General features: G+C 42.0%; 1 protein-coding gene across 2 annotated transcripts; it reads right to left on the bottom strand.

Moving 5' to 3' along the window:
• Nucleotides 1-4,127: 4,127 nt before the first annotated feature.
• Nucleotides 4,128-12,005, bottom strand: LOC131323104 (alcohol acyltransferase 1-like). 2 transcript variants are annotated; one of them, XM_058354735.1, is made up of 3 exons: nucleotides 11,496-12,005; nucleotides 6,171-7,112; nucleotides 4,128-4,392 (listed from the first exon to the last, which is right to left on the bottom strand). In XM_058354735.1, the coding sequence occupies exons 1-2, from the start codon at nucleotides 11,940-11,942 to the stop codon at nucleotides 6,207-6,209; spliced, it is 1,353 nt and encodes a 450-aa protein (XP_058210718.1). In that variant the 5' UTR covers nucleotides 11,943-12,005; the 3' UTR covers nucleotides 4,128-4,392; nucleotides 6,171-6,206. The 2 variants fall into 2 exon arrangements, with proteins under 2 accessions (XP_058210718.1, XP_058210717.1); XM_058354734.1 differs by having other exon boundaries at nucleotides 4,128-4,373.
• Between the last annotated feature and the right edge of the window lie 505 nt (nucleotides 12,006-12,510).

Here is a 12,510-nt window from a genome sequence, read left to right as displayed (position 1 = left end):
CCCTACAATTTTACCTCCTTTTAAATTTTCTAAAAAAAGCACATTCAATTTTCTTGTTTTAGTTAATCTCTCAATCAAACCGGAAAAAGGTGGCTACCTAAGAGCCCGTTAAATTAGTTTAACCCGAGTTTTTAGTCAGCACACATCACCGTCTCTGTGGCTTCGACTCCGGACTTACCGAATATTGTGCTACGTCGGTCTCCGCCCTACGCTTGGGGCAACCAGTTATTTTAGGACTAGGAAATCGTCAAGCAGTTGGTCAATTCGTGAAAGGGGAAAGAAGTACTTCGGGCAAGCGTCGTTGAGATTGGAATAATCGACACAGACCCGCCATTTGCCATTCTTCTTTTTGACCACCACGGTGTTGGCCAACCATCTGGGGTACTGCATTTCTCGAATGGCCTTCGCATTTAGGAGCCGGTTGACCTCTTCAATGACAGCTTCAGAGTGGACCGGGGAGGATCGCCTTGCTCGTTGCACACCTGGGTGTTTAGCTCAGTCAATGTTGAGTGCGTGACAAATAAATGAGGGATCGACCCCAGGCATCTCATATGGGGTCCATGCGAATACTTCTATGTTCTTATTGAGGGAATTTATCATCTCATTCCAATCGGTGTCACTGAGTGAGGAACCGACAAGGAAGAAACGGGAACTGTCTTCGGTGATGGGGACGGTGACAGGGTCTTCTACTTTTTTCTCGTCGGCCGGTCTGCCCACGCCTTCCAAAACTAGGGCCTCAGAATCCTCAATGAGGTTAATCCGGGAAGTCTGCTTACTACTTCGGACCGCGTTGACATAACATCTTTTGGCAGCGGTTTGATCTCCATGCAAGTCTCAGCTCTCGATGCGAGTCATAAGGTCTTTCATGGAGTCGGGCTTGTGGCAGGCGAGGTCATCATAGACCTGCTCGTAGTGGGAAGTGAGACTAAGCTTGAACCTTCAGGCGGAGATGACACCGTCGCAACCCTCTATTTCGTTGAACAACTCCCAGTAGCGACTGGCGTACTGGCAAAGCGTTTCGTCGTTTTGTTTATGGCAGACAAGGAAGGAGTCAATCTCCTTCTTGTGCTTGTTGCTCGTGACAAACCGAGCCATGAAGGCATCGCAGAGGGAGTCAAACGAGAAGATTGACCGGGTGGAGAACTGGTTAAACCATGTGAGGCCCAAGTTCCCGAGGCTGGCAGGAAAAATCTTACACAAGAATGCATCGTCAGATGGTTCATTTTGGAGGAATAGAGACATGACAAGTTTGTATTGTACTAAATGAATGTACACCTCGGTCTTGCCTTCGTATTTGGCGAATTTGGATTGGGTAAATCCCTTTGGCGGGGTGACTGAGTTGATCTCTCTTGTGAAAGGAGAGGTCGTGAGTCTTTCGAGTCTGGCATCGCGATGAGATCGGATCGAATGGTCGGAACCGTCTGGACGCTCGGTAGCTGTATGCTTCTTTGGAAGCAGCTGATCTAACCTTTCATACTCCTTTTTCTTCGGTATGATGCTTGCCGACTTTTGGGGGGAGTGTCTGTGGCGGTCTCTTCGGTAGCTATCTCGATGGGAAGGCTCGAGGCGCTTGGTGACTGGGCTTCTGTTACGGGCGTCTTTAGGGTGTGAGACGATAGGGCTTTTGGCTCGAGCGTTTTTCAAACGCTCTCGGTATCCCTTGGTCTGGAATTCCCGGAGGCCATCGTTTTTCTTGGCGGCCCTTGTAAAGCTGGGGGTGGATTCATACTGCCCCTGCCAATTCGAACCGAATGAGTTAAAGAGGCGGAGATGCTTCTTGCACAAACCCTTTTAAAGGCGGATGGTTTCCCTCAAAGTTGCTTGGGGGAGCGGGAACTTCCCCTATGCAACATAGCCCTTTCGGTTCGACCACCCTCCGTACCTAGTGGCTCGAGACGGTTTTTGACTGAGGGTTGGGATCGATGCTCCACTGATGGCCTGTTTCGCGACTGCGGTGGGGGCTATGAAGGATTCTTCTTCCACCACGGCTTCCAAAGGAATGAGATGGGGAGATCTGGAGGAGATGCTTGATCTCCACCAACTTATCTCGGACGTGCTTATCTCGCTCCATGACCATTGCTAGGTCGTCAATCTTCCGTTCCAGCTGATGGATGTAGGTGTGGAGTTCGGAGGATGGCGCTACGTCTGGTGTTGAGGTTCCGGCCCCGACTCCGATGGACATATGAGCTTTTCCAAGGGCGTTGGGTCCGCCGGAGCCTAAGTTATGGTCCCCGAGGGGGCCGAGCCCGAGGGTGGTGTCACTGTGGTGCGTTTCTTCGACCTCCACCATATCTGAAGTTGGAACGATGAACGGAGTTTTCTGGAGAGAAGGGAATGAACATTGAGAGGGTGGCTAGGTCCCTAGCAGAGTCGCCAATTATAGGGGTTCGATTTGACTAGACCTTGACCGTAGTTCAGGTTTGGTTCTTCCCTCCATAGCTCCGTGCTCCTACCGCTAGACCTGCAACAAGTCACTAGGGCTGGAGTGGCCCGGTGACGCTTCGACGATCAAGTTAGATCTCAGGGGAGGAATGTAGATCTAGGGCTAGGATAGAAAAATGGCATACCTTTCTAGGTGAATATCTCTTTGTATTTATAGACCTAGGTTTACTTGGCCTCCAAGCTAGCGGGTAGAGAATACGCTCAAGTAACCGCCTCAGTTGACGTCATATGTGACAAATGGGGCAAAGCGGTTATAGAACACATGGCCAGATCTGATCCCAATGATTATACTTGCCACACAATCCTCATGAGCCCCATCTGGTGTAACTACTTTTCTTAGGCGCCTTTGGGAACATTAAAACAGATACACTCCGTGCTATTGATAATTACCGAAGCAAGCACAGGGATCTTATCACCGAGCGATAAACCGAACAGCACGTAGGGACCATCAACTTATTCCTAGTTACGGTCTAGCCCCTCAAAGAACATCAGTTCAAACCATTTGGCTCGATTACCTAGACAGTAACCGAGGCCACCACAACTCTTAACTTCCCACGTTCAGAACTTGTAAATCATGGATTTAAAATTGATTCCAAGGCTACCAAGTGTTCTAGGATGATTCCCTATAATGTTGGGGTTAAGGTCAGGTCCGGTCCAGTCCAGTTTTAATAGTGTCCAGTTCAATCCATGCCAGTTTTGGCCGTGGGCCCATAACAATTGTCGGAATCGTATATTTAGAGCTCGTCGAATACATCATCCATGAAAAAATTAACATGATCAAACATCGATAGATACATTAACGAAATATATTTGTACAAGAAAAAAAATGGCAATTATGAGTTTCATTTTATTTTTGGTCATTGCATTTTCTTGTACAAATATATTTTGTTCATGCACCTACCGATGTTTGATCATGCTAATTTTTTGCATGGATGATATACTCGATGAGCTATAGAAAATAAACGATTGTGGGCCCGGGAGGGACTTGCAACGGTCCAAAACTAGATCGGACTGGACACTATTAAAACTGGATTGGATCTTAGACCCCTTTAATCACTATAAGATCTGCCACCGATCTGAAATACTCAGCAGTTATTTGGGGCTTTGCCATTTTTACCAACTCCACCGTGTATTCCAGTGGAAAGGAACATACCAAAAAATAAAATGTGAATTCAACAAAAATTCAAAAAAGATTACAAAAATAACGAAACAAAGAATAACAAAAAATGTTAGTGTTAACTCACCTAGCTATATGCTATACAATGACGACGGGAACTTTTGAGCTTTGTTATTGGAAAATTAAAATAATAAAGCCCACACTACAACAACATATTCTACATAGTTTGTGTATGCTTTTTCTCCGTTTATAAGGGACATATTAATATACTATAGATCTTAAAGTACATATATTTTTGGATAACAGAGTGCCCGAAACGAACTTGCATGCACCTCGGATTAATCCATATAGCTCATTCCACAACCGTTTCAAGTGACCTAGCCTCAAGAATTGAGGCAATAGAAGTTGAACCTGAGATCTTAGGAGAGAGTACATTCTAAATCTTAGGCCTTCACCACCGAACCATCCCTTTTTTGGGTGATTCTAAAAAATGCTATATCAACAAAATCCTTCCGACGAAATTCATCCCAATCCTTCATATGATACTCCATAAATGTCACGCCCTCGATTTTTAACATAAATAAAAATACCATTTTAAATACAAATCCTCACAATAGTACATACGGTACCCCAAATTACAACATACAGTTTCTAAATCTCACAATTTTGTCAACTGATACAGCATTCCAAATTAGAGAAAATAGTACAATATAGTTTGATTTACAAAGGAAAGACAAGTTCTTCAGAAAATAACTTTAGTCTGTGATGTCTGCATGCACTTCACAACCTCCAAGACTGTGTCCATGTAGTGTACCTGAAAATGGTAGGTTGAGCTACACTAGCCCAGTAGAGAAATCTATACTCAAACTATATGAAAATGCGATGAAGTATGCTCAAAGAGTGAAAGAATTCGATAAGTGAATATGAGAAACACGAGTTTATCACAACGGAAGACAGACTACTTACAAATATTGATTACTTTGATCTCGTGGAACGAGCGCCAAAAGAGTTTGAAGGATAAGTGAATCATGCAGATACGCATTACTATGCGACCACTCGGATCACTAGAAAAGCTCATGTCTACCAACTATACTTCCCACAACGTCTCACTTTGCCTTCGGTACTCCTAAACAACCTTACATCACATATTCCATTTACAACGACACTAAGATTACGCTTAATGGGTATCGAAGGAATTTGAATGATCATTAACTCATAGGAACTTGAGTAATCAAGTTTAGGGATGGTTTAACGATGTTTAAAAGGTGTTAGAAGTGATTGGGAGTCAAAACAAACGAACGAGAATCAACGGACCAAAACTGTCCCAGAGAGCAGTCAGTGTTCGACAATTCATTAAAAATTCCACATTCCATACTTTTCAATGATTCTTACACCAAAAGATCACCAACTTACCAATCTTTAAAACCCATAAGGCCCGATAACCAATAGCATCATTTAGCTATAACAAACGATGAAAAAAACGCAGCCCTGTATGCTGCCCAAATTTCCAGATTTCAGTTCAATCTTCTAAAAATCACTATAAATTGAGTTCTTAATATTTTTGAGTGATTCTAGTCCCAATAGTTGCGCAATTGAATGAACTTTAAAAGACACAAAGGAACCCTAGTCAAATCTGCACTCCAAGGGTGGTTAAACAGGGGTTTACCGAGGCTACACGAATCTGTCTGACAGATTGACATACCTCCACTCAATCGATCATAACTTTTTGTGTACTAAGAGTTTTAAAACGATTCCAGGGGCAAATGAAAGCTGACTTCAAGATCTTCGAACTGATATAAAGTTTGAATGAAACAGACATCGGACGAGGGAGTTATGGCCATTCGAAGTGGGCTGAAACCCAGAAAACGAGACAGATTGCAGACCAGTATTCTAAATATCACCATAAATTCAATTCTCAACGGTTTTGAGTGATTCCAGTGGAATTAGAACGGGCTCTAAGTCTACTCTATTTCATACGAAGGAACCAAAATTTAATTCCGAGCTTAAGAAGGCATAAAACTGCAAAAACAAAGACCCTGTTCTGCAGATTCTTGGAAATGGAAGAAACAATCTCAAACCACGAAACAAGGCACGATCTAAGTACATAAACACCGTATAAACGCATAACGAGAGTAAGAAGTCCCTATTTCATGGGTTTTGAGCAAAATCCGAACATTTGACTAAGTCAACCGAGCTCCCACGTGGTCCGATCGTGATTTTTCTTGGATATTTGGAAAGCCAATGCTTCGTATAGCAACTTTAATTCTCGGGCCTTGTCCGGAATCACCCCCTAGGTAGATGAAATCGAAGAGAGAAGAGAGGAGGGAGTTTTTCGGAGGAGAGGAGGAGAGAGAGAGTGCCGAGAGAGTGAGAGAGAAAAAAAGAATGGAGAAATAATTCTCCCCAGGAGAATTATAGAAGTGGGGAGCAATCCCCCGCTTCTCACACCACACACTCACATGTGCACCCCTTACACAATTATCCTTATATCCTCCCACGAAGACGTCACACCGAATATCCGTACCGTCTATCTCGACGGGCCGTACGTTAACAAAAGGAAAAAGAAAAAAAAATGGCATAAAAAATACGGATCTCTACAATAAATGCTTACTAGTCATTGTTGCAGATTTGCTTCACTCTTCTCAGTTTAGAGCATGGATGTGATCTTAGGGGGCTTGTGATCAACTGAACCATCGAATGGCTCTTTAGTCATTTTCTTCAACTCCTCCTCAAACCTTTCCATGACTGGTTCTGGCAAGCATATTGGAACCACAATCCCATCTTTGAAATTCATATAGAAGCTTAGCACAGGCAACGCCCCGCAGGTGCCGCCATACACCATTTTCCCCCACCCAAAATCCACTCTGTCCAATGCAAGACGTCTTAAATCAGAAACAATAAAGTTTCCCGCCACGGTGTACAAAGGCCGCTCTTTAATCACCATAAGATCCGCCACCGATCTAAAATACTCAGCGGTCATTTGGGGCTTTGTCATTTTTACCAACTCCACTGTGTATTCCAGTGGAAAGGAAGATACCTTTCCAGCCTTCGAAACTGCTGCAGGATAGGTAATGACATTGCCGTAGTACCCGCGAGGCATATTCAGGCCAGGCAAGCTGCGACCATTGACAATGCACGAAACTCTAACGGTGTTGTTAGGGTCTAGTGCGAGTGCACGAGTGCGACACCTCCACAAGCACGCGGTCAAGACCTCGAATGTGGAGGCGCTTGCATGCGGGGGGAGATGGTTTCGAATAGCTCTGATCTCCTTGGGACCAAAGAAGAAAGGTTTTTGGATCGGGGTTGAGTTGGCATCATTTTTGTTGGTGTCGAGCACTTGTTCGTATTCATGGTGAAGGCATGTAATTCGGGGAGGATGTCTTGCAGATAGGAGCTCCCTTTGCCACACAGGTGACACAGAAGGTGCAGTGACTTCTTTCCCTTGGGCAAACTCGGCGATTGCACTTAGGAATTGGACCAAACCAGTTGCATCACTCATTGTGTGGTTCAAGCGCAGGGCAATGGCGAATCCACCGCACCTAAATCGAGTCACCTACATCCACCAAAATTCACCAACAAAAAAAAAACTTGATGTGAACATTACATGTGAATATGAATATGCACATTTGTTACAAGAGTAAGTACTCTATCCAGAATCACATTTCTTGCCAGCATCTATCCATAGTCAAGAAAGCTGAGCTGTGGGGTTTGGTGAAAGGTCTGACTTATGTAATGCACCAAAAGCTATGCAAAGTTGAAATAGATCAGATGTGACAGTGATAGATGCCGAAAAGCATCTAATTAGTCTCCCTAATTATTCATGTGTTGTTAGTTCATTTGCATTGTTTTTTGATGTTTTTAGTTGTTTAGTAATGTTTGAGGCCTTGGAGGGTGGTTAAGGCTTAAATGTGTGAAGTGGGAGTGCTTAGGACGAGCGAACACGAAGTAGGAAGCTGCAGGAGTGGCCCGAAAGCAGGGGAGAGAATGCTGAAAATCCCGTTCGGACGGCTATTATTTCCGTCCGGACGGCTTTGCCCACCTGTAGAAATCCAACTCTCTAAATTTTTGCCTGTGCGGTCTCAGAACAATAATATATTCTGCGAGTTTTAAATGTAACTTTGAGGCCTTAGGGTATAAATACATCTTCTAAACATTGTTCCGAATGACTGAGATAGGTTATGCTCGTGAGACAGACTGTGCTGTTAGGCGGCTAAACCGCGCTAGTGAGACAGTCAGTACTGTGGGATAGTCGATATTGGTTGGCAAATTGTGGAAATCTACTTGCCTACTATCGATAGGGATTGCAAGCCCTAGCGATAGTGATTTACAATTCGAGTGTTAATCTGGTCTATGTGATACATGGTTATGCGATTGGGGTGGATTCTAAATCCTAGACTTTCCTCCATCAAGTTTCCAAACCCTTTTTAATTAATTGCTTTTGTTTAATTATTTTCTCTGAAAAAACAAACCAATCAAACTCTCCATTTCCCTTCAAATTATTCTAGAAATTCGTCGGAATTATAGTAACTTAGCCAATCTGTCCCTTCAGATCAATACTCGGTCTTGACCACTATTCTACGGAGTAGTAGTTAACTCCAAATTTTTACAAATTTATTTTTGATACGGTACGACACGATCAAAAACCTAAGCGAAGTTGAAACAGAGAGCTTGAACTCTCTTTTTTTTTTTCTTTTGATCTTTATCTTTCTATTTTTGTCTTTCCATAGTACACAAAATAAAGTGAGCACCAGCCCTCAATGAAAAAGGTTCTATATTGAGGATGTTTTCAGCAAGGAAAATGATTTACAAACATCATTACACAAAATATATGCAAAATTTTATGGCAACGGCATATTTGAAATCATAAGGTGCCTCATCATTATGACTCATGGGAATTCCAAGTTTGACTCCTCTCCAATCCTAGGAGAATTGGGGGATCCTCAAGTCCTATTAATAAGGCGACACATGGCAACTATAAAATCTAACGGTCAGATTATTAATGTCCACATAATCCTTGTCATCAAGCGAAACACCAAATAATTTCACTTCTCCTTCATTATTCTAGACATGCACCATTGATCATTATTCCAGATACCATTGATCGCCGCTCCTTCCCTCTATTTCCGTCCAACCCTCCACTAGCCATCACCACTGCTTTCCGCCTCTTCCGTCCCCCTTTTCTCTATGCTCACTACCCCTTCCCCGTGATAGCTAAGCCCTAGCCTTAATAATTGGGTGTCTCAAATCTTTAATCATCACAGTCAACAAAAACTAGTTAGTGGCCATGTTTTTCAGAGGCAAAATTGTGAACTATTCCCCTCGTCCCAAAATATTTGTTCGGTCCGTAAAATGAAATCTCAAAACAATACACTTTTTTCAAGAAAAATTTCAGTTTTTTTCAACAATTTACTATATAAAATGAAATCTTTTTTATTTGTTTAAAAGTTTGAATTTTTCTTCGAAAAAAATGTATTATTTTAAATTGTTGTTTTGCGGACAAGACAAACATTTTTAGAACGGATGGAATACCGATGAAGCAGTAGTTGAAATGGCTGAGGGGTAAATAATTATGCGTGCTCATCCTCAAATCCTTTAGATAGGTTGTGTTCAATGTTATATTCTTAGCCATTGGATTAGAATTGGAGAATCCTCCAACTCCCCAAGAGAATCCTCCAACTCCCCAAGAATTGGAGAGGAGCCAAACTCAGGAATTTCCTATAAATAATTAGGCTATGTTTGGTAACACTGTCACTTTTCTGTTTTTTGTTTTCTATTTGCTGAAATCAGTTTCTACTTTTCCTAAAAAAAAATATATAGTGAAAGCGGAAAACATGTTCGTGTCAACCGGTTTTCAAGTAAAACAAAAACAAAAATCCATAAACATGATTTTTTTATCACTCCCCATTGAAATTCAGAAGACAAAAGACAGTTCAATTTTTCGAAAGATTAAGTTTTCCTTAATTTGAGTGGAAATAAATTTTGATATAGGTTCAAACTCAGAAGTAAAGAGAAATTAATTAACAGAGCTTTTACTCATAATTGAGTACAATTAGATAGTTTTTGTGTGCCACTCAAAACTCACTTAATTACTAGGAGGAATTTCTCCCACTAAGGACACATGACACCTCTTGATTCGCCCAAGTCCCTTCTTTCCCTACCTAATAGCAATCTAACATTACCTCTACATCTTAACAATAACTCTAAACTAAATTCACCCTTAACCAAAAAATCCTTATATTTTAGGAAAACACCTCCATGTAATTAGAAAATTTTATTTTACAATTCTATTATTCTAGGAATAGATTACCATGTATATACATGTTATATGTATGAGAACAAAGAAAAAAATGGAATTGCTACTCTGGATGTCCAATCAACTTCAAAAGATTCCATAGCAAAAACGTCATTGCTGTCAATGACATCCTATTTGATCCAGCAATTTCATGCCACACCCCGGATTGTTGCAGATTTCTTTCGTGCCGTCTTCGCGTTATGCTCTCCTCGTCTCGGCTGTGTTTCTCTTCATCGTTTCTACCAGCCTAGTAGTTCCTAGGCTACTTGTGCTTATGCCTAATGGCGAGGTAGATCGAATGTTTTGGGAGCATGGCTGGCGGCCTCCCACCTGTATCTACTGTTGGGGGATCCGTCTTCACCTAACGACTATGGTTGAGTGCTCGCGTCTGAGCTTGGGTTTCCCTCCATCGGTTTGTGGTCCAGTGGTGGTGGCATTTTGGTGCTCGGTGGATGTCTGGACTGACTGGCTCGGTGGTGGGGCGGTGGTCAGGCTGATTTGGTGGCCGCAGGTGCATGGTTGTTTGAAATGTTTAGTAGTTAGGGTTAGGGTTTTGGGTTTCTTTGGGCTTGGCTATATTGTCATGTCTGGGCTTTTTTGGCCTTTTGCTAGGGCTTTGTTCCCTTTTGGGGTGTTTTTGGGCTTCAATATTGTATTATTTGGGTTTTTAGGTCTTCAGGTGTATGGGCTTGTTCCCATTGGATGTACTCCAACTTTTGGTTGGATTCCCCTCCCCCTTCCCTTAATAAAATGTTACTTTTGCCTATAAAAAAAAACACAATAATCTCATCGGCGTAGATGGAAAAATTGATATCGATAACTCATTTTGCAACAGCAAGAAGTTGGCTTTTTATTCATCGAAGAACAAAGTTATGAACAGAGTTTTAGATTTTTTCCATTCTTTTTTTTAAACAGAGGCTTTCTCCATTCTTATGCTTTTTGTGTCTTTTAGAAGATATGGAATAGAGAGAAACTGAAATTTTCTAATTACATGCATGGAGGATTTTTCATAAAAAGTAGGGTTTTTTTGTTGGTTAACGGTGAATTTAGTTTAGAGTTAACGTAATGTTAGATTGCTATTAGGTGAGGAATGAAGGGACTTGGGCAAATCAAGAGGTGCCATGTGTCCTTGGTTGGAGGAATTCCTCCTACTGGGTTGGAGGAAAATCAGATTAATTAATTATCATGTACTAACTTCCTGGCTATCCATAATTGCGAGTCTAACTTTTTTTCTGTAAAAAGTAGGTTAACATATATATACAAAGATATGTTTATGTATTAATTAATTCAATTATTGGGTTGGGGTTGTATTTTGAGTCTTTGGTCTTCCTCTGATGTGGCGAGAAGGTGCATGAGTCGAATGACAAGCTAGGTTAAGTTGAAGCGGAAGGTTGGGAAGGTTTTGGTAGCCGGTTTTTTCATTTTTGGGAGAAGTGAAAGTAAGGTTTTGATACTTTCTCAAATATTCAAAATAGTGAAAGCTATTTACGTTATTTGGAAATGGAAGTAGTGCACCAAATATATTTTCATTCCTATTTTTTGAAAATTCTAAAAATAAAAACAGAAAACATTAGTGCTAGCAAACATAGCCTAGCTTAGAGTTTCTAGATTGTCAAATGTTCACAGCTTAGTAGCTAACTCTACCTGAAGCAACAAGAGAGGGCAGCCTAGGATTCCATCAGAGCCAGGAACATCATGAAGAAGCTCCTCCAACACCGGACTCCCTGGAAGAATCGCGTCACCAAGTCGGTTGAGCTCAACTTCTGCATCGGCCTCTACAAACAAAACCCCCTCGCTCGTGCAATCCACCAGAAGTTTCCGGTTTGGCCCTTCAACAAGCCTCCCGGCAAATGGGTAGTAGAACGAAAGTGCTTTGGCTAGGCCTTCCCTGATGACACGCACAGGGTCTTCTCCTTCCATTAAAGGATTGCTCTTGTAAAACATTATTGCCGGAAGCTGAAACCGGAGACCCTCTTGGTCGTCTATGTCTGAGAGTTGTTTTAGTTCACGCGGTGTTGGTTCCGCGGGTACCACCAGTCTCGGCTCTTGCCTAGTCACCGTGAACCATATCGAGGAGGAAGATGTTGACATTGTTTAAGGAAGTGTTTTCAGATGAAGTCAAAAGGGAAAACAAGGCAAATACACTCTAGAATTTATGCTGTGAATTGAAAGGTATTTATAGAGGATATGGTCTCAGCTAGCATACCTCAATTTTTGAAGGTGAATCATGTGCTCCTTTTCTACTACCACATGGAAAAAAAATCGTCCTAATGCAAAGGACCAACCACCTATAACTGGGTGGGTATCGTGGCCTGTCGTATTCGTGTCGGAATTCTCTTAATCCTAACCTACCTGTTTAGTTTTACGTGTTATCGTGCCATGTTATCTTCGTGTTCCATGTCAGAAATAGCCGACCCTAACCTGCTAACTTCGTGTCAGGTTTGTATCGTGTTATCGTGTCCTTCCATAAATTCTCACCCCGCGTCATGTCGTGTCGTGTCATCTCTTGTTCATGTTAAAATTCTCTAAATCCTAACCCGACCTATTTAACTTTTTGTGTTATGGTGTTGTGTTGTATTCACGCCCAATTTCCGAATTCAACCGGCTCCGAATCAATCTCCCAAAGATTCGGTCACAGCAGCAAATGGCACAAAGAACC

Source organism: Rhododendron vialii, chromosome 4a (genome assembly GCF_030253575.1).
Source record: "Rhododendron vialii isolate Sample 1 chromosome 4a, ASM3025357v1".
NCBI classification, from domain to species: domain Eukaryota; kingdom Viridiplantae; phylum Streptophyta; class Magnoliopsida; order Ericales; family Ericaceae; genus Rhododendron; species Rhododendron vialii.
This window is presented reverse-complemented; position numbering and strand designations above follow the sequence as displayed.